Genomic DNA, 24677 nt, shown 5'->3' on the forward strand with positions numbered 1-24677 from the left:
GTTCAGATAAAGACACAAAAGACTGCGCAAGAGCGTGAAACTATCCTAGTCAGTGAAGGTTCTCAATTATTCTCCAATACGAAATGTTTAAGAAACAACATATTTCAGACCTTCAGGCAACCAAAGACCAATGACATCAGATGCACGTCTTACACTTACTAACACATTTGTGTGCTTTTACAGCGGGACATTTGGGTGCACCTGTAAATGTAACAACATGATGTGAATCCATAGATGCGGCTGTTGGCTGGTCAGGTTGAAGCAGGATTTGGCGTACAGACAGTAGTGACCCTTCAAAGGACAGGAGAACGAAAGCTTGGCCGCACAACCTCGACTGGAATCTGCATCACGAAAAGAGCAAAAATGATAAAATATTAATATTTACCAAATCATTCAAAATGATTCTCCGCATTTGCACGTGGTCTTGTGTATTTTCTTCGCTGCCTTTGGCAAACTTCGCTCAACAAACTGACGATACCAGTAATAATGGAAAATTGACAGTCTTGGTATTGGGATCAGTCTGCCAGGGCCTCCACTCCTGGCTGCCTCCCAGCACACAATGCAGGCGACCCCTACGGCACCTACGGCAGGTGCTGCGGCTGCAGTGATGCAGACGCTGTACCAGTCCCTCGTGGTGAAGAGCTAACTCTGAAGGGTGGCTGGCCTCTACCTTAGAGATAGGGTGAGAAGTTTAGCCATCCGGGAGGGGCTCAGAGGACAGCCGCTGCTCCTCCACATTGAAAGGAGCCAGTTGAAGTGGTTCGGGCATCTGAAAAGGATGCCTGCTGGGTGGGGTGTTCCGGGCATGTCCCACCGAGAGGAGGCCCCCGAGCAAACCCAGGACATGCTGGAGAGATTATATCACTCGTCCAGCTTCGGATTAGCGGAAGAAGATGGATGGATGGAAGATGGAAATGGAGTTTGTACAATTCTAATGAGTTTAAAAGTCATATTTGGTATGGACAGTTTTATTCTTCAACACAGCCTGAACTCTCTTACATTAGCTTTCTTATCATTTCTTTTTAGGAATCGTTTAAGATATTCAAAGCTCTTCCTTGGATGCTGGCTTTTCTGTTCTCTGTCAACATGGTCCCACACTGCTTCAATAGTGTTGGGGTCCAGACTCTGGGGAGGCCAATCCATGACATTGTGTGTTTGCTATCTAGGTATGCTTTCACTTCACTGCCAATAAGATACGTTCCAGATGGTATTGCATGGTGGCTCAAAATCTGATTTACATTCATAATTCCACCAGTTTTGACAAGATCCCCAACACCACTGCATGACAGAGCCTCCATCACGTTTTACAGATGAATGTAGACACTCACTGTTGTATCTCTCTCCTGACCTTTTTCTCTGCACAGTGACAAACCAGAAATTTCACATCTGGATTCATCACTCTATCAGACCTGTTGTCACTGATTTTCAGTCCAGCTCTTGTGTGAGTTGGCATACCTCAGCCTTTTCTCCCCGTCTCCCTTCCTTAACACTGGCTTCTTGCTTCCACTGAGACACGTCTGACATTTCTGATGAGGCTCTAGCAAACTGTAGATAGATCAACTGAAAGGCCAGATTTCATTTCAGATACTGTTCATCCTCTTCTGCCACTTGTTCTTTGTACTCCACTTATTCAGTTTCCCCAAATTATTTTAAGGACACACTTCATACTGCGCTCAGATCTGCCAAGTTTTCGGCTCATAGCTCTTTTTGAATCATATTGTTGGTGCAAAGATGATATTTTGTGCTTTTTCATAACTTCAGTGACAAAGAGCCTAACGATTCAATTTAAAATTGGTTGTTTGTCTGATCAGGTACAAAATCTAGTGTGAAACACAAGCCAGAAACACTTGTTTTTCAGACAAAGCCTGAAGGACTGATTAAAAATTAGTAAAAAAAAAACAAAACTTTTGCACAGTGCCGTACACGAGCTCCAGTTTAGAAAGTCCTGCATTATACTAATGTACCCAGCTTTCAAACAAAAGAAAGAGAACGAGTAAGACTGACGATAACAACAGAATCCCACCCAAAAGGCATCATCTACAAACCAAGAGCAGCTCACGATGAAATCAGCAGAAAAACTCCGAGCAGCAAAGAGGCACCCTGTGAGTGCGGCATCAACAAAAAAGCATGTGGACGCAGCGTGTTTTTACTGTGTCCATGTGCACGTGCAGACGTGCAGAATATATGTTTGGACTGAGCGCTCAAGCGCACTCTTCTGTGTAATCCTCATCCTGTGAGATGAAGGGTCAGCAGCTCGTGGGAAGGTCAGCCAGGAGCATGATGACATCATCCAGCTGAGACCACCCGTGACCTCATAGGCTGCGAGCCTTTGGGTGGATTCTCATTGCCAGCAGGACCAAATACTAAGCCATCAAACTCAAAGTACACAACTGCTGGTTATATTTACATTCACCTTCAGATTTAATCAATTAACCAGAGGCCAAAGGAGGAGTTTGTTATTTTCTGTCTTGTTTCCTGTTTTCATGTGTGTGTAATGTGTGGGTGCCGTTTGACTCTTGGCTGCCTCTCAGATAAAATGACATTAAGGCCAAAGGCGGAGCAATAACATCCTCACGTGTCAATCAAAATATCACCACCTCCTGTGCTGTATCGGGTACGCATCTGGTTTTCTGTGTTTTTCATCATGAATATGGTGAAAAGAATAATGCCTCACTACAACCTTGTGTCTGTGGTTGGCTCAGAGAAAGGAGTACACACTGGAATATCATGTCTAACTGTTTACTTAAACTGCAGTAATATGCATATGATAACATGTATTGTTGAATGTGCTGTGTAGGCTCTGGGAGCTCTCGTTGTCCAGCTAAATGCGTTTCTTTCTAAATGTGCTCATTTTGTAAAACAAGTCCACATGATGCGTTTTTATTACTTACGTCACATTAGGATTTATCATCGTAGGAGGGGCTGGGTCGAGTTAAAAAACGTTTGGATATGCAAAAGGTGATGACAAGAGCCGCTAAAAGATGGCAGTGAAGGCTTAATCCAAGTGAACCGAATCGAATTGGAAAACTGAAAATAAGCAGAAATGATCTGAACTGAATGAAAATAAAGCACCAAATCCCTAAATATGAGAAGAAGGTGTGCGGAATTGTGAAAATGGATTGGAAAGTTTCAGAAAATGGATTAGATTAGTTTAAGCGGTTTCTTGTTTCTTGCTTATTTGAACTGGTTGAACTGGTGTTTTGATTCTACCTGAGCTCCAAGCACAAAAGTAGGAAAGTGCTCATCATTCACGCTCACCAAAACTGCTCCCATGCACACGTGTGCTTCTTGCAAACATCCTACATATGCATACCATTCATCTGTTTCTACTTAGCTTTGCAGATTTTGCCTGTGTGATTCTTTCTGGTTGCCTGTTTTTCCCCACACTGCCTCTTCTGTCATTTCACACTCAGCCGCTCCGGCCTGTCCCGTTTCCCACCGCCAGTCACCTGACCCTCAGTGCCTCTCTGCTCACTTAAACATATTGCCCTAATCAACTCCCTCTGTATTTATAACCCTAGTTCACTGTGCCTTATCTGCCAGATTGCCATTGGCTACCTGTACACCCCAAACAGAATAAAAATGCCTCAAATAAACATCCCAATCAGAATAAGCAGGCCTGAAAGGGTTGGAATAAACCCTTTTGTAAACTGATTACAAGACAAATTGATTACTGATTGCTTTCTGGCTGTGTTTCTTCAGTGCATGCCCTCCGTCTTGATGCAGGTGCTTGGAGATGTGCATGTTTCTTCTTTTTCCAATTACGGCAGCTTCCTATATGAACTGTCACACTGTCACGCTGCTCCAATTTGGACATGGGCGCGCACACAAGTCTGTATTAGATCCAAAATCTTTAGCTGAACAACTGTTACTGCAACCTTAATGCAAGGAAATCTGAAAGTAGTGACACACACACACACACACACACACACACACACACACACACACACACACACACACACACACACACACACACACTGCTGGTTTGTTTTTATAATTGAATCATCAGCCTTTCTTCAAGGCCCGATTTAATGCTAACAACCATTCTCAGTTCCCATTAAAAATAATGATATTTTGATCCTATTACGTTGATGTGATTTTGAACCTGAACTGCAAAGATTGGATGTCATCCAAAAGTTTTCCTTGTTTCTGTTATTCCTTTGTGGGGTCCATATACCGCAAGCCCAGATCAGCAGCTCAGCTGAAACACTGGCTATTTTTTCACTGTGTAGTGTGTGTGTGTGTGTGTGTGTGTGTGCTGTTTCCCCTCTCATGCTTAATGTCAAATAACCCCTAACAAGTCCCATTTAGAAATGATTAATAGGAGATATTAGGCACGATTAGACATTAGGCACCTCACTAACTAGATTGATGTCATCTGGAGTTTTAGCCACTGCTAAATTATACGAGGCGGTTGAAAATTCCACAGGAAAATCACATGAACCTCATCACCTCACGGGCTGCTGATTCTCAGCGACTGGAAAGCCTTTAGCACACAAATAATCAGTCTACAGTATTTGTTCAGACAGCATAGAAATTTTGGGAAGACCAAAGAAAACGGCATTCAGGGGCGTGGTAGGGGTGAGGGTGTGGGTAAATTACAGTCTGGATAGGATTAAAATCAGTAATCAGTGAGCGCATAACTAAAATCAAATTAGTGCTCCTGGAGAAACAAATCCCTCTCAATTTGGAGCTTTGGAGGCAAAAATCAACCCTCAGCTGAGCGTTGCATCTGTGTCAGTGTGTTAGAGACACACAGTGGGAATGAAAGACAGGAGAAGATGAGGTATATTCATACCACATCCCATTAATACCCATTAATCACCAAGTCTGATTGTAATCTCATTCAGGTTCAGCAGGTTAAATAAACCCTGCCTTTGACAGTCTCCATGGAACCTACGTTTATTGATCAACTTCTGCTTAAATACTTGTGGATTAATACTGAAGACCAGCTTCTACCAGCATGCATTACCTTCTATCACACACTGCTCTGGGATGGGGATCTGCTGCACCATTACTTTACAGAAATCTCCGATCATCTCCATATTGTCTCTTAAATGGATGTAAAGTCTGTCAGGCTCCGCCCACTCTCCTTTCTGTCCATCCTTCTCTCTGTTTTGATTTTTCTCCACCTCTTTAGCCGCTCTGTCTAGCGGAGTGACGCCGACCAGAGAGCCATCTGTCAATTTCCTCTCAGCAGGTGAGACTTCGTGGTTTTCTGAATGGTGATTAGGCAAAGTGTTGGAAAAGGCGCTATCTGTGCTGAGCTCCACCCCTTCACCGTCCTCCCCTTCGTCTGAGTTAATGGACCGAGAACGCACGGCATTGAGAGCCAGGCTCTTTGACCTAGGAGAGAGAGCATGAAGAAATTAACAGTTAAAGCAATAAAAATGTTTCTGGTACCTCTTCATCAATATTTGTTGACTGTTCTACTTTTTTCTACTTTGAGAAATGATGTAATATCCTTAAGCCACAAAGAAATTACAACTTCCAGAGTAGTAGGACATCTCACCAAGCGAGCATTTTGTACTACAAAGATGATAATGAAAAAAAAAAAAAATTATATATATATATATATATATATATATATATATATATATATATATATATATATATATATATATATATATATATAGGTCGGTAGTATATATTGGCCCTCCAACTACCGACCAATAACCTGCCTCAGTACTACATGGAAGCTCCTGTCAGGCATCATATCGGCTAAGATGAACAGGCACATGGGTCAATACATGAGCGGGACACAGAAAGGAATTGGCAAGAATACCAGAGGCGCAAAACACCAGCTACTGGTAGACAGAACAATCAGCCGAGACTGCAAGACCAGACTGACCAACCTGTGCACTGCCTGGATTGATTACAAGAAGGCCTATGACTCAATGCCCCACAGCTGGATACTGGAATGCCTAGAATTGTACAAGATCAATGGGACCCTAAGAGCCTTCATCAGGAACTCAATGGGGATGTGGCGTACAACATTAGAGGCCGACTCCAAGCCCATAGCACAAGTCACCATCAAGTGCGGGATCTACCAAGGAGATGCTCTGTCCCCACTGCTGTTCTGCATAGGCCTGAACCCCCTCAGTGAGATCATTAACAAGACTGGCTACGGATACCGACTACGGAACGGAGCAGTTGTCAGCCACCTCCTGTACATGGATGACATCAAGCTGTATGCCAAGAGTGAACGAGACATCGATTCACTGATCCACACTACCAGGCTATACAGCAATGACATTGGAATGTCGTTCGGACTGGAGAAGTGTAGTCGGATGGTATCAAAGAGAGGGAAGGTAGTCAGAACTGAGGGGATTGAACTACCAGAAGGCAACATTGCAAACATAGAGGACAGTTACAAGTACCTGGGGATCCCGCAGGCAAATGGGAACCATGAAGAGGCCGCTAGAAAGGCTGCAACCACCAAGTACCTGCAGAGGGTCAGGCAAGTCCTGAGGAGTCAGCTGAATGGTAAGAACAAGATCCGGGCCATCAACACGTACGCCCTGCCCGTGATCAGGTACCCTGCTGGGGTAATAGGCTGGCCAAAGGAGGAGATAGAAGCCACTGACATAAAGACAAGAAAGCTCCTTACCATGCATGGAGGGTTTCACCCCAAGTCCAGCACCCTGAGGCTGTACGCTAAGCGGAAGGAAGGGGGCCGGGGACTGGTGAGTGTCAGCACCACAGTCCAGGATGAGACAAGGAACATCCAAGAATACATTGGGAAGATGGCCCCAACTGACCGAGTGCTCAGTGAATACCTCAGGCAGCAGAAACCCAAGAAAGAGGAGGGAAACGAGGAACCATCATGGAAGGACAGCCCCTGCACGGTATGTACCACCGGCAGATAGAGGAGGTGGCTGATATCCAGAAATCCTACCAGTGGCTGGACAAAGCTGGACTGAAAGACAGCACAGAGGCACTAATCATGGCAGCACAAGAACAAGCTCTGAGTACAAGATCCATAGAGGCTGGGGTCTATCACACCAGGCAAGACCCCAGGTGCAGGCTGTGTAAAGATGCCCCAGAGACAATCCAGCACATAACAGCAGGGTGAAAGATGCTAGCAGGCAAGGCATACATGGAACGCCATAACCAAGTGGCCGGCATAGTGTACAGGAACATCTGTGCCGAGTATAACCTGGAAGTCCCGAGGTCAAAATGGGAGATGCCCCCAAGGGTGGTGGAGAATGACCGAGCTAAGATCCTGTGGGACTTCCAGATACAGACGGACAAAATGGTGGTGGCTAACCAACCGGACATAGTGGTGGTAGACAAACAGAAGAAGACGGCCGTAGTGATCGATGTAGCGGTTCCGAATGACAGCAATATCAGGAAGAAGGAACACGAGAAGCTGGAGAAATACCAAGGGCTCAGAGAAGAGCTCGAGAGGATGTGGAGGGTGAAGGTAACGGTGGTCCCCGTGGTAATCGGAGCACTAGGTGCGGTGACTCCCAAGCTAGGCGAGTGGCTCCAGCAGATCCCGGGAACAACATCGGAGATCTCTGTCCAGAAGAGCGCAGTCCTGGGAACAGCTAAGATACTGCGCAGGACCCTCAAGCTCCCAGGCCTCTGGTAGAGGACCCGAGCTTGAAGGATAAACCGCCCGCAGGGGCGTGCTGGGTGTTTATATATATATATATATATATATATATATATATATATATATATATATACACACACACACACGCACACACACACATACAGGTATGACATGTGAGTAACTGTATAAACTGCAACCTGACAACCAGGTATACTCCAGGACATTCTAAGTACAGTTTTATCCCACTAACAAAACACAGCAACATAAACCCCCCAAGACATAAAATGTCTAAATTTTAGAGGACAATATACAGAAGAATTAAAGACATGTGCTTGTTTTTGCAAAAACATGGCTAATGTTTAATTTCTTTCTATGCCAGCACTCAGTGTCTGCTGGCTCAGCTGATACCATCCCATTGGTATATCTCATAAAGGAAGCCCTATTGTAATTGCTTTAGCCTGCTACAGATGCAGTTGCTGCTGCAAGCCACTTTGCAACACACCTCCAACACAGTCTTTAACTTTTGAGGCAGTGATGTACCTGGTCACTGTTTTATATGTAAATTTGTGTCATTTCGATTTCATAAAATAAACAAAATTTTCCAAGTGTGGCAGTGTTTACATTCTTCAACAAACACACATATAGAAACGTCTTCTTGGCTCAAGGCATCTCTTCAAATCCACCAGATTCTTCATAAAAATATGTTTTTTCTATCCAGTCAGATTTCAGAGGACACTGAGCAGAAGCATGTTCTTACTAACTGACCTGTTGAATCTCATCTCACGCCTCTCCTCCCTGACTGTTTGGCTTAGGCTGTAGCGTCGCTGCGGGGCAGGAGAGTCCTCCCCTGCTGCCTCCTCCTCCTCATCTTCCACCGTGTCTCCCAGTTTCTCCTCAAAGGCCTGGATCTTCACCTGCAGCTGCTGCTCTGGTGCTCCTCCTCCTCCATCTGATTGGAACGCCTCATCCACCCTGAATGCACACAGAGCCAGAGTTCACATTATAGTTGCTATACGTGTGACCTGAAGCTGACGGTGTCACAAGTTTCTCCCCCTCTGGCAAACGTTGGCTTAATTTGCTTCTTTCTTACATTAATTGGTTCAAATTGTGTTGAACCCTCTTTCGCTCTTTTCTGTTTTTCATTCCTTACTTGTGTTTTTATACAAATATCCTTCAAAACTTCTACTTGTTTGAAAGAGGGCTTCCTTTCCACTCCCCCCTGCTCTTTCACTAATAAACTGCCTTTGCCTCCCTCCAATCCTTTCCCCCTTCTATCTCTCTTCCAAAAGACCCCAAGCAAAGTCTTTCGAAGCCTCAAACTCTGCACACAATGTTCTTATTTAGAAGAGAGCTGTGTGTGTGTCATTTCCACAGGGCAGCCAGATGACTCTTGGCCAGCGTATGCACGGTATGGCGTGTTCACTTCTTGTGCACGCAGATTGTTTTGAAGGCAAAACCAAAAAGAAAAATATTTTAATGACCTTAAATAACAGTGCGCTGTAACAGACCCAGATTTGATTTTAGCATCACGATCAAAGTAACACAGCTCAATGTGTCGAGTCAGTATGTGTATTCTCTTTATGACTCAGTCTCTGACACAAAAAAAAATCCCCCACTCGCCCTGTGGGGCAGCCTTCATCCTTCAAGCTCGGGTGCTCTATCAAAGGCCTGGGAGCTTGAGGGCTCTGTGCAGTATCTTAGCTGTTCCTAGAACTGTGCTCTTCTGGACAGAGATGTCAGATGTTGTTACTGGGATCTGCTGGAGCCACTCGCCCAGTTTGGGGGTCACTGTCCCGAGACCACTTCTGCCTTTACCCTCCACATCTTCTCGAGTTGTTCTCGCAGCTCTTGGTATTTCTTGAGCTTCTCGTGGTCCTTCTTCCTAATGTTGTTATCACTTGGTATAGCTACATCCGTCACTACGGTCGCCTTTCTCTACTTGACCATCACTAGTTTGTCCGCCTGTATCTGGAAGTCCCACAGGATCGTAGCTCAGTCATTCTCGACCACCCTGGGGGTCCTCTGCTATCAACAGAATAGCAGAATATGTATTTTCAGACCGTTCTCTGTAAACCCTGGATATGATTGTGTGGGAAAGTCCCATCAGATCAGCAGTTTCTGAAATCCTCAGACCAAACCATCTGGCACCAAAAAAACCATGCCACATTCAAAGTCATATAAATTCTTCCTCATTCTGATGCTCGGTTTGAACTTCAGCAGGCCGTATTGACCATATCCACATGCCAAAATGCACTGAGCTGCTGCCACGTGGGTGGCTGATTAGATTTTTTTTTTTTATATTAACATGCAGTTGACCAGGTGAACCTAATAAACTGGCCAGTGAGTGCACAAATCCCTTTTTAAATAAAAGGAAGAAACAGAGCATTGTAGTTGCTTAGTCTGCACAAACTCGAATTTTATTAAAGTGACTCCTGAGCGAATGCAAAACATAACAAGAATATAATCAGCAACACTTGAATATCAATCTCTAGTTGTCTCTAGCTACTCTCCATAGTAGCTGCTGCAATCCATAGAGGCTGTAGAGACACTATTTAAGATTTTAGGTGACCACCGCTAAGAGATTTCATGCAGCCCATGTTAACAGGTGTTTCCTAACCTGCAGTGTGACGTTGATTTCTCCTCCAGTCGTCTTCCCAGAAGCCTGGCTATTGCAGTGAAAGAGTTGCTCATCCTGTAGATGTCTTTACCGCAGCCGCCCAGTAAAGATGGGTAACGGTCGGTCAGCGCTCTGACCTCCAGCAGAAGGGTGTGGTGAAAGCTGTGCTCCATGCTGCCCAGAAGGGACACCAGGTAGACCAGCGAGCTGTGAGCATGAGTCTGGAGAAAGGAGACCACACATAATATCAGCCCTGGCCGACACTGGTCTTGGTATAAAATTAAACAGAAAAATAACCGAGGACTTTGAGGAAGATTTTTTACTGCTTAATGGTTTATTTCTCATTTAAAATGGGGCCAGTGTTGTGTTTTGCAGCAGTTTGGGAATATTGTTGAGTTACATGTGTTTTGGTGAAGAAAGCGTGAATTTTAGCTATGGTAATTCAACACACATGAGTTTTCCTCTTCCCGTCTGTTTGGGAGGGTTTGGTGTAACTTCTTTTGTTACTAAATCATAGCAAACAATAATAAATACAAACACATGCAGGCTGGCTCCCAGCAAACTTTTTAAAATACAAACTTGTTCTTTTCCCAAATGTAATAGCTTTCCAACTGAACTGCCGTAATAACCACATTTCATCATTCCCAGCATGTTTCTGTACAAATGAAATCCAGCACATATACAGTCTTGTGACTGTTGAGAGAGTAATACTTAACCAGGAATATGACCTGTGCAATACCCCCTCAATAGACGCCCCATGCCTCTCTTGTATATATATTTCTGTATACAAAATTGTGTAACGTATACTTTAATGTAATCAGCTTTATTTAACAGGAGCAGCCGCATTTTAAACAGAGCGCAGAAATCGGCGTGACAGGAGATGATCAAAGGTGAGTGAGAGCTCTCTTGTGGTGTTTTAGGGCAGAACTAAAGCCAAAAAATCCCCATCTGTGGTCAAAAACCTTTTTTTAAACACTTGCGTCTTATAAAACTCACATTGCAGAACTAAAAACTCAAAACACTCTCCTTCCTTCTCGAATTCTCAGATAAGAAGTGATTGATTGATGGCGGGCAGAGCCAACCTCTGTTTCCAGCCCTCTAGAACACCTTGTAACGAGGAGAGAACAACGCAGTTACAGCATCGTTCAGGCATGCCTCAAAAGCACTCTCTGTAGGATACTTCGTTTCTATTATGTGGATCCCAAAACTACCACAAAAGGAAGAACTTGACTTTTAAAAAAAATTTAAACCTAACAACATGCCAAGCAGGTATTTAGGAGTTTCCACGGCTCTGCACAAAAAGGACTCCGGAGCGTGGCTGGAGCTCAGGCTTTGGCTACGTCTGAACTAAAGTTCAGGCTTTTCCAGAAGATTTTACTTTTTAAGGATTTACTAAAATTCTTCCAAATATTGCAGCATACGCAGAGGCTCGCATCATTTTCACTTTGGAACTGAGAGTAATAGCATAAAATTTAAAAATCTGCCGGACATATGAAGATCTCTTCAATCGTCAAATTACGTTTAATTATTTGGAGACAGCACTTGGCCTTGATTTCGTATCCTGAACACATTACGGCTTTAAAAGCTAAACCCTTTTGTAAAGCTCTGCCAAAAAGGACAATAACAGGAAGGTCTTAAAAAAGAACTACTAGCTGTTTTTAATTATGAGCTTCCATGTTTTCCAGAAAATGATGGCAGGGGGGAGCAGATCTTCTTCCAAACTGCCAATCTGCAGAAGACTGACACAGATCTAGAGATTTATGGTTTTTCAGCCTTGCGTCTGAACAAATAAATTTCCAAATGCCTCCCTGGGAAACAAACTGTGGCCCATTCTGTTTCAGTCACTGACAATAATTTGAGCCAAGCTCCTCTGGCAATAGCACCTGCGCTGGTGTGTACAAAACATTAAATACCGGGGGATTCAAACCAAAAGAGAAAAAGCAAAGAAAGAAAACATTGCATCGGAACAGTGACAAGCCAAATCCTCTCGCTGCTTACCACCCAGTTATTTTCTTTTCCCTTCTTCCCTTGCTTCTTTGCATTAGCTTCAATTGGAGCTGCATTCTGGCACAGTCACTCTACAGTCTCTTCATTTATTAAATAAAAACAACAGCAAACAAATACGATTATATTTATCTTTCAGGTATATAGAATTTGTGTAACACTGCCTAAAATCAACTGACAATCTTAATCATAATCATCTCAAAGACTTTAAGTTAGTGTGGAGATCAATTTATTTAGAAGAAGTTTGTTAATTCACAGAGTCAGATGCAGCATGCAAAGGTGGAGCGGGGTAGGGTGTGGGTGGGTTGCAAAGTGGCTTGGAGAGGCAGCTACAACTGTTGCAGGCTAAAGAAACTGCAATGATGCACATTATCTGAGATTTGCCAGCGGGCTCCACAGTCACCATCCGATATGAGCAGGGACTGTGATCAGCTGCTGGGTGAGTTTGACTTTGTGGCCTCCCTGATGTAAAGCTAAGTTTACAAGTTTAAAGCTAAGCTTTCAAACAAATATATATATCTTTTATTGTTCTGTCGAATTGAATTTATATATATATATATATATATATATATATATATATATATATATATATATATATATATATATATAGCACCAATCTACACTGAACAAAAATATAAACGCAACACTTTTGTTTTTGCTCCCATTCCCCATGGGATGGACGTAGAGACCTAAAATTCATTCCAGATACACAATATAACCATCCCTCCCAAACAGTGGTCACAAATCAGTCCAAATGTGTGGTAGTGGGCACATCTGCCATATTGAGATAATCCATCCCACCTCACAGGTGTGCCACATCAGGATGCTGATCTGACATCATGAGTAGTGCACAGGTGTACCTCAGACTGCCCACAACAAAAGGCCACCCTGGAATGTGCAGTTTTGTCTCACAGCAAAATGCCACAGATGCCACAAGCAATGAGGGAGCGTGCAATTGGCATGCTGACAGCAGGAATGTCAACCAGATCTGTCACCCGTGCATTGAATGTTCATTTCTCAACCATAAGCCGTCTCCACAGGCGTTTCAGAGAATATGGCAGCACATCCAACCGGCCTCACAACCGCAGACCTCGTGTAACCACACCAGCCCAGGACCTCCACATCCAGCAGGTTCACCTCCAAGATCATCTGAGACCAGCCACCCAGACAGCTGCTGGAACAATTGGTTTGCACAACCAAACCATTTCTGCCCAAACTGTCAGAAACCGTCTCAGGGAAGCTCAACTGCATGCCCGTCGTCCTCATCGGGGTCTTGACCTGACTCCAGCTCGTCGCCGTAACAGACTTGTGTGGGCAAATGCTCACATTCGATGGCGTCTGGCACGTTGGAGAGGTGTGCGCTTCACGGATGAATCATGGTTCACATTGTTCAGGGCAGATGGCAGCTGAGAATGTCCCAGTTCTTGCATGGCCAGCATACTCACCGGACATGTCACCCATTGAGCATGTTCGGGATGTGCTTGACCGGCGTATACGACAGCGTGTACCAGTTCCCACGAATATCCAACAACCTCGCACAGCCATTGAAGTGGAGTGGACCAACATTCCACAGGCCACAATTGACAATCTGATAGACTCCATGCGACGATGTGTTGCACTGCATGAGGCAAATGGTGGTCACACCAGATACTGACCGGTTCTGGGTCCCCAGACCCCCAATAGCGCAAAAAACTGCACATTCCAGGGTGGCCTTTTGTTGTGGGCAGTCTGAGGTACACCTGTGCACTACTCATGATGTCAGATCAGCATCCTGATGTGGCACACCTGTGAGGTGGGATGGATTATCTCAATATAGCAGATGTACCCACTACCACACATTTGGACTGATTTGTGACCACTGTTTGGGAGGGATGGTTATATTGTGTATCTGGAATGAATTTTAGGTCTCTACGTCCATCCCATGGGGTATGGGAGCAAAAACAAAAGTCTTGCGTTTATATTTTTGTTCAGTGTATAACATCAGCTGTCTCAGAGAGAAATTCTCTAGCCATCAGATGAAGCCCTACAAGCAAGCACTTGGTGATAGTGGGAAGAAAGAACTCCATGTTAACACTAAGATATCTCTAGTAGAACCAGGTACAGGGAGAAGTGAGAACTGCACACGCTGGTTTCTCAGCATTGCTTTGAGATGTTGCTAATACTACGCACATTATAGTTCATTTACCCTAGTTTGAATCAGTTGATGAGTTTGTAAATTTGTAGCTTTGGTTTGGGTTTTTTCCCCACAGAAAATCTCAAAGTGAACCAAAATACGTCACTACAATAGCTTATAGCTTATAGGCCAGATGTAAATACAGGAAGAAGGTTGTTCTGTTCTGCATAACATAGAGAATTTACATTACTGTTACGGCTAGTTGCTAACCTGTACTGACCGTTTGGTATGCACACCTATGATACGCTGCTGCACCCCAGAAAACAAAGCATACTTGGCTAAGGGAAGGTGTTTAGCTCAAATTTGCAGCATATACAGTAGCTGGTTGTTGGTTCAGATCACGTTCACACCATAAACAAAGCCACCTCCTCCAAAAGGTCTCGTTCAGTTTAAACGGACTAAACACCAAAGGTGTGAAAATAGCCTTTGTTCATCACCAAGCCCCATCTTGTGATCCTATATAGCAGTCGCAACTATACTGTCTAAATTTCTTTCCAAATAATAACAAACTGGGTATTTTAAATGCATAGGATTAGCACTAAATGCAGAACGACTTCAGAGTTGAATGAAGTCCTCATCAATCAAATGCACACAAGCAGATTCCATGTTTTATGCAAACAGATTAGTGTTCCTACAACAACAAAGATTTTCTTGCAGGAAACCCCCTCCAAAACTTTAAACACAAGTGGATTGTGGCCCATGAGGGTTCAAATTAATTGTTGTTGCTCCTCAATTGGTCACACCTGCATCCAGCTAAGCAGCAGTTAAAGTTAGCATGATGATGACGTTCCTTGTAACTGAAGGAAAATGACTCTTATCAGAGTGGTTTAAAAACTGTGAGTGCCGCATGAAGCTGACGCACAGCTTTTTGTGTTCCTAGTGTTAAAAAACGCACTTGTGGGAGCGAGATAGAAGAATAGGTAGTTGCTGTTTTACTCCAGTAATCTTTGATGAAATTATAATGGACACACATTTGAGAAAACTAATGGCAGTAGTCACAAAGCGGTCATCTGGCTGTTTCAACACTGAGTGGGACTAGGTTTGATTAGTCTTATTTCTGTATAGCAACGTAGAGCAAGACTGTTTGCAATTCCATCAGTTTCTTTTTTCATATTTTCCTGCAGGGCTGCTTGAATAAAAAGCAGTCCACAGCAGTCCACAGTGTGCAAGGGTTTCTTTTACCAGTGACATATTCTGATCCAACACGCAATAAGTCCAGAAACACAGTATAGACTAACTCCCTTCAGGTGGCTGAGGGAAGCCAGCGAAAGACTTGTGCAATCAAGAACAAATGCATCCCAGTGTGAAAGGTTGTGTGTATGTGTGTGTGCGTGCTTGCAGGGCACAAACACGAACCCACAGGAGGGTCTCTCCACTGCCATCATCAGGAGGCCTCAGCAGGGGCATTTCCCAGAAAACACTGGTTATTTTCCAAATGGTTCCAATGTGAAGAAAGGCAGGACACCGAGGTCCAACAATCTGTGTATCTGAACGTGTATGAGTATTTGTGAGTGTGTTAAAATTGTGCTGGCAGGTTTTTTGACAAGAAGATTGAGGAGGAAGGGAACTTTCAGAGGGAAACTTTGCCCTGGAGTAATAGAAAGCCTATTATGGGTTCCAGCTTTGAGATTTCAGTGTACATCCGTTTCTGTTTCTGCATGTGTGTTTGTATATGAGTATAGGTGGAGGGGGAACACTTCATGTAGAGACAGTCATAATGGGTTTTTTTTTTTTTTGCTAATTTCCCCTAAATTGTTGTTAAACTGCCCAAAATGCACCCAGAGGAAAAGAGAAAAAGAAAGTGGGAGCTCTCACCTGTCTTGCTGTCAGTCTAAACCCCCCAAACACACACACAGGCATCACAGACTGACTATAAAGTGGGCCTTTATCACATGTATGATTACACAGTGCTGCATAAATACTTAACAGGGTTAGAACAAGACTAGCAATAGAGCTGTAAACCTACAAGGTCTACACTGAACACTTTTAGATGACGATGACATGATAATAATAACAATAATAGTATTTTCTGTCGTCATTTTAAAACCTGAAAGAACACAACATAAGATAACACAACTTATAAAGCCGTATTAGGGGCTCTGTGAGAGCGTGCTGTGTAAGCATGCTGATCATTAGCAGGAATCTTTTTTTTTTTTCTTCTTCTGTATTAATTCATTTTATGAACTTTTGTTTATTAGTATTGAACTTGTGTACAGCAGCAGGTTTAAGAACTGAACTCATTTGTTTAAACCCATTAAATAGTCATTGGACAAATAAAACACTGAAATTGGGGCTTAATATTGCTTTATCAAAGACAGACTTCATCGTCAAGACAATCTTTTATTGTTGTCCATCAGTTTATATATCATTGCATTTTGCTCTTTTAAAAGGCTATTTGTTGAGTAACATCTGATGGCAGCCATATGTGTGACCCATAGGTTAAAAGATGCACATGGAACAAATTGTGTCTCTTTCAAAACAAATTTTGATATTCTTAATCTCTACAAAAAGTGAACTCATTGGATGTAACAGGAGCTGTCATGCTGTATTAGCAGTATTCAAAGCCATGAATGCTTTTAAATCTGTGCAAAAGTCAATACAGACACAAATAACGTGTGTCTGTTTTTGGTTTTAAAGAGAGGAGTGTCACACTCTTGGTGTCAGGTGATTCATTGAGTCAGCCAGTCCATGAATTGCCAACTCATGGTGGCAGTGGGGTTTGGATTTTTGAGTGCTCCTGAGATCTGTGTTGTCAGGGGCAATTTTCCCCTGGTAGGGTCTTTCAAGGCAAACTGGCTTTGGTTGAGGGGCCAGAGAAAGTGAAGCGTTGTTTACCCCAGGACAGGGTGGCTCGGGCTTCACCTTGGAGGTGGGCCTGTGGGAGGGGCTCACTGCAAAGCGCTTTGTGACCAGGTTATGGGGTAAATGAGCCACATGGGCCCAGCCCTCCAGTGAGGCTACCGGGAGCAGGAGCGGCTAGTTCACAGGGAGGTACTATGTGGATTTGGTGGCAGTCAGAGGCAGAGAACTGGCTCTATAGACATGAAATATCATCTCTGTGGTGGGGAAGGAGAACAAGCTTGTTAGTCAGCCTCACCTTGGTTCACTCGTGATGCGAGGCATCCAGTTAGGGTGGGTATACTTGTATTCCCAACCTGGTGTGGTGCATGTTTGTCCCAGAGGATGCAAGGCTTATGGTGAACTAGCAAGTCAGGAGGGGGGGTGTAGCTTATTAAGGATATAGTGAGACAATAGAAGAAATACTCAGAGGATCTGCCGATACCCTCTGACACGCCTCATCAGACGAAAGGGGGTCTTGGGAAAAGGAGATGACTTGCTCATTGCTGTTGCTGAGGTTGCCAAGGTGCCTAACAAACTCCCTTGCGGTCGGCCCCTTGGGTTGATGAGTTGAGCCCTGAGTTAAGGCTCTGAATTTTACTGGTCCCTCATGGTTTATATGCCTCTGTGAAACTACATGGGAGTCAGGGACAGCTACCTTTGAACTGAAAAACTCAGGTGGTCGTCTTCCTTTTAACCAAATTGACAGCTTGATTCACATTGATACAATAACTCAGACTTGTTCATGGTGGGGGTTAGACTTTGCAAGGTCTGTCTTTTGTCACCAAATCTGCTGATAATTTTTGTGAACAGCAGGATATGGTGAGGTAGGCAATTTTAAAAACAAAATTTCACACATACTGAGCTAAGATTTCAAAATACATTTTCCAGTATAGCCGATTTTCCCTTTTCAGCACACAAAGGACCAACTGTTTTCTGAGGTTAATGTTCCCTAAAATTGTGTTATGTTTGCAACAATAGGGTAAGGCTTAGAACATTGCTCCTTCATTGTTACTTCAAATTAAATCTTCACCTGCCAGAATACCAGACTCTGACCTTTCTAAGCCCTAAGGGCTTTCGGCACGTGTTGGGAAAGACAGTTCCACCGAACACTGATGTATGCAGGTGTCAGACAGCCGTCCAAACCTCCGGATCTGCCCGGCCTATCCGGTCTGTGTGTGTTTTATACTTGGCAGAGCATGAGAGAACAAGTCATATGAGTGCCCGTTATTTCCTACTCATTAAAATAATCACTCCTGCCTGTTTACAGTAAGTGTGTGTTTCAATGACCTCTACTTGTTTCTATTATTTCCTTCAGACTTGCTCCTCTTTATATCCTCAGTTGGGTTAATTGAGGTAATATGCTTGAACGAACAGTAAATATGAATTTATGTCATGCAGTTAAAGTGTTTAAAATGTATCCACTTATTCCATTCACACAATGATGCAAAGTGATGGTCTAATCATATCCGGTGTGTAAAAGCCTTTACAGTTAAGCCTCTTCAACTTGAGTTTCATTTTGTAGAAGATAGTCAAAAAATGGTAACTCTGGTGTGGAGGGCAGGTTTAGTGTGTTATGCTAGAGTGGCCAAAAAGCTGCCACATTTTCAGTGTGCTGCTGCTTATGAAAAAAAGAGAGCATACTCCTGAGCTTCCAGAGAGCTGCAGATCATGCACAAATCATCTACTTTGACCTCCAGTGGTCAAAAGATCATCTCCGGGAAGCAATCTAAAAATAGCTGCAACTGGAGCGGCCCAGAGGTGTACCAGAAGTTGAACTTGAAGGTGAGATCACCAAAATTTGAAATGAGGTAAGGCTCTTTTTTGAGTGTGTGTGTTTTTTTTTTTTTTTTTTTACCTCACTGATAATGCCCACAGCACCGTGGATTTTGGCCACATGAGCCAGGAAAGCAGGGCACTGCTGTCCCAAGATCCTGAGCGGTGAAAGAAAGCTGACCAGCGAGGAAGGACTTGCTTGAGACACATCGACAAGTGCTCCTAAAAGAGCCTCGGTGAGAGACTGGTTCCCTAGGTAACCGACCAACGTTGGAACCTGAGGGCTCAACATCTGCATGGATGAGGAAAAAAAAGAAAGAAGCAGAGAATTAGAGAGGGGGAAATAAAATAAAATAAAAACAGAGCATTATTCATGACAAATAACAACTACCAAAAGGAGCCCTGATCTTTCCAGTGAAGGCCGTAGGTGAGAGGAGTGACCTCGGAGTGAGATGAAGATACTCGTGACTAATAATAAACAAAAGCTTGGCTGTAGGGATGTCTGGAAAAACTGAGTGAATAAAAAGCTCCTGCTCATAATCTGTAAGGGTCATAGTAGACTGCACTAGACTGGAATGGTCTAACAATATCCACCATTGCCAGCTCTTTTAGTTGATGTGAAAGATTATCAAGCCATATATGTCCTGTTAACAATTCTGTCTGACAAATGAAAAATAGGTTATGCAGTTCAAAAGTTCCACATGAGTGCCATTTTAATGCCGCATCACTTACGAAAAGTGAATCTCAAGATGCCAAACATTTGGTAACTGCTGTGACGAACACAGCTACAATATTTTCCTGTGTGCCTGTGTGGGGGGTTCACATTAGAATAACTCCAGATGGCTGCTTTTGTTTCTCAACTGAGGCTGCGTTTTACCACCATGTGCTCTGCTTGGTATGTGGTACTTCCCCGCCCACCCCCTCCTTCACGTTGAACATCAGCAGCTCTGGTCCAAAATATCCAGGATTAAGGGAATTCCTGCACACCACATGCAAAGTCCCAATTCTCCCAGTGCTTTCTCTTTTTTTTTCTCCAATGCATTTTCCACATGCATTCATTTGCATACATTTCAGTCACAGATAGAAACGACATAATCACAGACATGCTGGATTTCGCAACTTCTTCACGAGTGTTTTTGTTTCTAGATACTGGATTACTTTCACATGGGCCATCAGTTCTGACTGTAATGCATTTACCTCGTTTTAGTTTTTATTAATACTAGATATAACATGTATATACTATGTTTAGGTGTCACTTGACTATGGATTCCTGAAACAGTCAGATCAAGGGCACTGAAGGAAGAGACCGGCAAAGCTTCAAGAAACCCAAAACACATTATAAAAATGACACAGGCACTTAAATAAGCCTCACCAAGCACACAACTGAGGTTTCTACACGGTCTGAACTATGTGGTGGGAGGCATTTAAATGATGTAGAGCGCTGAACAAATTTATAATGCCACCTGTCGTAAAAACAAGAAAATAGAAACATTTTAGAAGTCTGTCATAACATTTTATATGTATTATTATTGTAATTTTCACCGTGTTGGCTGCAAAGCGGTGACACAATGACTGAAATTTTAATATAAATTGGCGGTGAAGTAATAGTGGTATGCGCAGCCATAACTTAACAGAAAAAATAATCCAAATAATCCAAATGAAAGTGGATAGTTTGAATAGTTGGTTTCAAACACAGTAAATTGTTAATTCGTCAGCACAAAAACTCACAAGTGGATGTTGCTCGGCAACCATTTGAATAAGCCTGATCAGGTGTTGTTGCTCGGTGGATTCCAGCTGTGGCATCATGGCGGTGAGGTTGCCTAGGTGGTGGTGAATGGTGTCTGGTTGTTTGGGGTAGACTGAGGGCAGAACTCTCAACAGCATGTGGTTACCTGGCGGGGAAAGAGAAACACAGATGTTTTATTGAGCCCCAGAGACAACTTCAAAGCCTTTTACAAACAGATTCCACACAAAGTGGTCATTGTGTGAAAAAAAAAGGTCACTTTAAAAAAACTGCACTGAGCACCTGACCTTCTTTTTAACATTTCCATGCATTTAAAGCATGCTGAATTTGTGTTTTATCTTCACTAATCCCACAAACCTGAAAAGGATAGGTGGAAGAAAATGGATGGAAGGATCTTCTGTGGTTGGGTACCAGTACCCAAAATGTTCAGACCAGCTAAACACCATCAAATTACACACATATATCTTGACAACGAACGAGCAGCTAAGCATTAAGGGGTCAGCTGCTCCTTTGCTTTTCCTAGTAATCAAAATGTTAAGAAAACTTTTCAGGAAGAGAAAGAAGGTGAGAGAGAAGCAAAAGGCATTCTTTTGTTTACTTAGGAAAATAACACTGTGACAACGTTTCTTTTGTCCCTTTCTCGCTCCTTGCTGTTTGCAGCAGGATGACCCAAACAGGGTTATTACAGAGTTAGAGGAGGCTGTTAGCTCGGGCTGGTCAGTGTCACATTGGCACATTTATTACAGGAGGTGAAAAAGGTCACGTTTGCATTTTGTCATCCTCTCTGCAGAGATTTAGGTCTGACATATTGCATCCGAGCCTGTTTTATGTGCTTATTTCTGTGTTTGGAGAAGCAAAGATGTTGAGATTGATCAAAAAAAGAAGAAAAAGCATATTGTTTAAAACCTTTCTTTTTTAAGTTGCCTTTGGCATAGCTCTAATGCTATTCTCAGAAGACACACATCAGATTACCAGTCATGAGACAACATCTCTGTTCGGGAATGAAATTTTCATTCGTTGTCAGTACTCATGCAGTGATGCTGAGACAGCCAGTACTGACGCATGACTGGCAAAAAGGCATTTGCTGATCAGCAAAGAGCCCAAGAAAACCCACAGTATTACCCAACAGCCTTTGACTAACATATAAAACATCTTTAAATGATTCACATCAGTGAACAAAGACTCTTGTTTACAAATGGTAAACATTATGGGACCTCTCAGGGTTCTGTACTACGGTTCTTGAGTATTACATAAAGCCAAAAGCCCTGTCACGTTATGTTTAACTGTTGCAATTGATATAAATTGTATAAACTGCTTTAAAGGACTAGTATTTATAGTATTTGCAGAGCAGGTGAAATGGTCAGATTGGAGGAATAACTACTGGAGGAGGGCTTTAAGAAGTACTTTAACACTCCTGAGCTTAGCTAGCCTTAGCACACACACCAAACAAACAGTGGCACTGCACAAACACGACAAAATTAATCTAACTTAAGTTCATTAAAGCTCAGGTAAGCAAATCAAGACTCCTGCACCTCCTCTGGGCCCCATCAGGAGGCTTTGGCCAATCACAGGCGGTGTCAGATCAAATCAGGTGAGATTTGCTGTTGGAGGTAAGATGTAAAGGAGCAGTGGCATAAGATGATTCCTCTTACCTGGCAGAGGTGTTTTTGAATGATGGGAGGGGCTTAGAACAGACGAGGCAGAGCCACAGGAAAATTGCACATTACACTAAAACCAGTATTAACCTATAAATCACTGTAACCACAGGCTGTCCACTCAAAAATGTTCAGCAGGTTTGATGTTGGAACAGACCAACAGAGAGGTCTGACTGTTCTGTGCAAATGGAAGATAATATTTATAAGACGGTCATTGGCTCTATTTATGCTCACTTCTCTTGCTTTAAATGTTGCCTGCAATGTCCACTAATGTACACTAATGTAGACTATCAGGCACCACCCCTGTACTTTAAACACAAATCACCATAAAAAGAGACTGACACAGTTAGTGCACAGAAAGAGAGAGAGAGCTGGTAATAACCATAAAGCCGAGGTTGCAGCTTTTACGGGTCTTTTACAGGAATGTTAAAAGGCTGGAGGAGACAAGAGTCTGCCCAGAAACAGAGAATTTACACAGCTTACGTATTTGAGCCCCTTATACTGTCAGACACACTTGCATTTATAAAAAGTCATTTGAAAAATAAAATGAGTGTTACTGTAAATTGTTGGATTTTTATGAAATATTTGGACAAGTTCGGATCTGTTTGAACGACATCAGAAGAAAAATGAGCTTTGTCAGTAATTGTTTCCAATAAATAAGTATTTTTCTCCGGTGAATGCGAGTACACGCTTAGCATCAGAAGCTAGTGTTTCTAACTTTAGTAGAAAGAACTTTTGGTAGGCAATTTTGCACAATTACAATTACAATTTGTAGCATAGTCTCTGAAGCCCTGCTTCAGCATGTTGCAGGGGTTTCTTGTATATGTTGGCTGTTTGCTTCTATAGGGTGGCTGTAGCTCAGGAGGTAGAGCAGGTCATTCAATAACTGGAAGGTTGGTGGTTTAATCGCTGGCTGCTTCAGTCTCCATGCCAAAGAATCCTTGGGCAAGAAGCTGAACCCCAAGTCACACTCCACATCGGAGTATGAATGTTAGCTAGAAAGCACTTAGGTGTAGAAAAAGGTGATTGTGTGAATGAGACAAGTTATATAAAGTGTGTTATGTCCTCAAGTAGATTTGATTCGAAGCCACATGTTTTAGCTTTTTTGACTAAGACATTGATAACTCTTCATCTCTCTTAAAACAAAATCTTAATAGATTTTCTAGTATGCTTAGCAGGTCAACTTCCACTTTAACTTTGATTTGTGTGTGTTTGTGTGTGTGTGTGTGTGTGTGTGTGTGTGTGTGTGTGTGTGTGTGTGTGTGTGTGTGTGTGTGTGTGTGTGTGTGTGTGTGAGAGAGAGTGTGCTGGCATTTTTGCATACAATATCTGACCTTCATACTTTCATTCCAAACAACAGCTGACGTGACACTGTGACAAGCGCTCATGCACTGACCTTTGTTTTTTGTCTTTAGCAAACAAAGGTAACAGTTTTCTCTGACATTTTCACTGTGAAGTGTCATGTTTTCTAAATGTCACATCAGAATTACAAAACCCGTCCCTCAAAAAATTTTGTGTCCAAATCTACAGAGACATTCAACTTTGATTAAAAAGAAAGTAAAAAACAATAATAAATCAGCCATTGTTTTTATGCATATTCTTTCTTGGGTTACTAAAATATAATACAGACAGTATTTAAGTACTACTAAAACAAGGGCACCCCAAATACCTGTCTTTTTTTTAAAGCTCCAGAGCTTCAGTTGCAGTCTGGATGTCTCTGGTTTCTCTGCAGTCAGAGAGGACACAACACTGAGCATTACAGCTACATGTGACAGACTTGAAAAACGTTGCCTGGTTTGATGAGTGTCAGTTTCTGCTTTGACACTAAGATTGTAAAGCTGGCGTAAACATCACGACAACCCTTTGCAGAGCTTAAACACCACCAAAGGGTCTTGTTGTATTGTTGCTTACCATGTCTATCCTTTTCTGACCACATCTTCTGATGGCTGATTCCAGTAGGATAACACACCATGTCACAAAGCTCAGAACATCTCAGACTGGTTTCTTGAACATGACAATGAGGTCACTGTACTCAAATGGTCTCCACAGTGATCAGGGCAACAGAAAATTCAATAGAGCACGTTTGGGATAGGGGAACGGGGATTCTCATCATGGATGTGCAGCCAATGAATCTGCAGCAACTGTGTGATGCTGTCATATCAATAAGGTCCAAAAAGGAATGTTTCCAGCACCTTGGTGAATCTGTGCCATCAAGAATTAAGACAGCCATTAGTACTGGGTACCTAAGACATTGGTTGGAAAGTCCAAATGGATGGACAGGGCTCCATCAAGCTCACGTTCATAAGAGC

At 42.9% G+C, this 24677-nt stretch overlaps 1 protein-coding gene across 4 annotated transcripts in view; it reads right to left on the reverse strand.

Moving 5' to 3' along the window:
* veph1 (ventricular zone expressed PH domain-containing 1) overlaps window positions 1-24677 on the reverse strand; it is a 95234-nt gene that overhangs the window by 35360 nt on the left and 35197 nt on the right. For all 4 annotated transcript variants that reach the window (XM_026191529.1, XM_026191531.1, XM_026191530.1 and 1 more), the window contains 6 exons: window positions 20698-20861; window positions 19052-19261; window positions 10179-10399; window positions 8327-8533; window positions 4973-5346; window positions 202-341 (listed from right to left, as the gene is read on the reverse strand). In XM_026191529.1, coding sequence (XP_026047314.1) covers window positions 202-341; window positions 4973-5346; window positions 8327-8533; window positions 10179-10399; window positions 19052-19261; window positions 20698-20861 — 1316 coding nt within the window. The remainder of the gene's footprint in view (window positions 1-201; window positions 342-4972; window positions 5347-8326; window positions 8534-10178; window positions 10400-19051; window positions 19262-20697; window positions 20862-24677) is intronic.

This window comes from Astatotilapia calliptera, chromosome 14, assembly GCF_900246225.1.
Source record: "Astatotilapia calliptera chromosome 14, fAstCal1.2, whole genome shotgun sequence".
NCBI lineage: Eukaryota > Metazoa > Chordata > Actinopteri > Cichliformes > Cichlidae > Astatotilapia > Astatotilapia calliptera.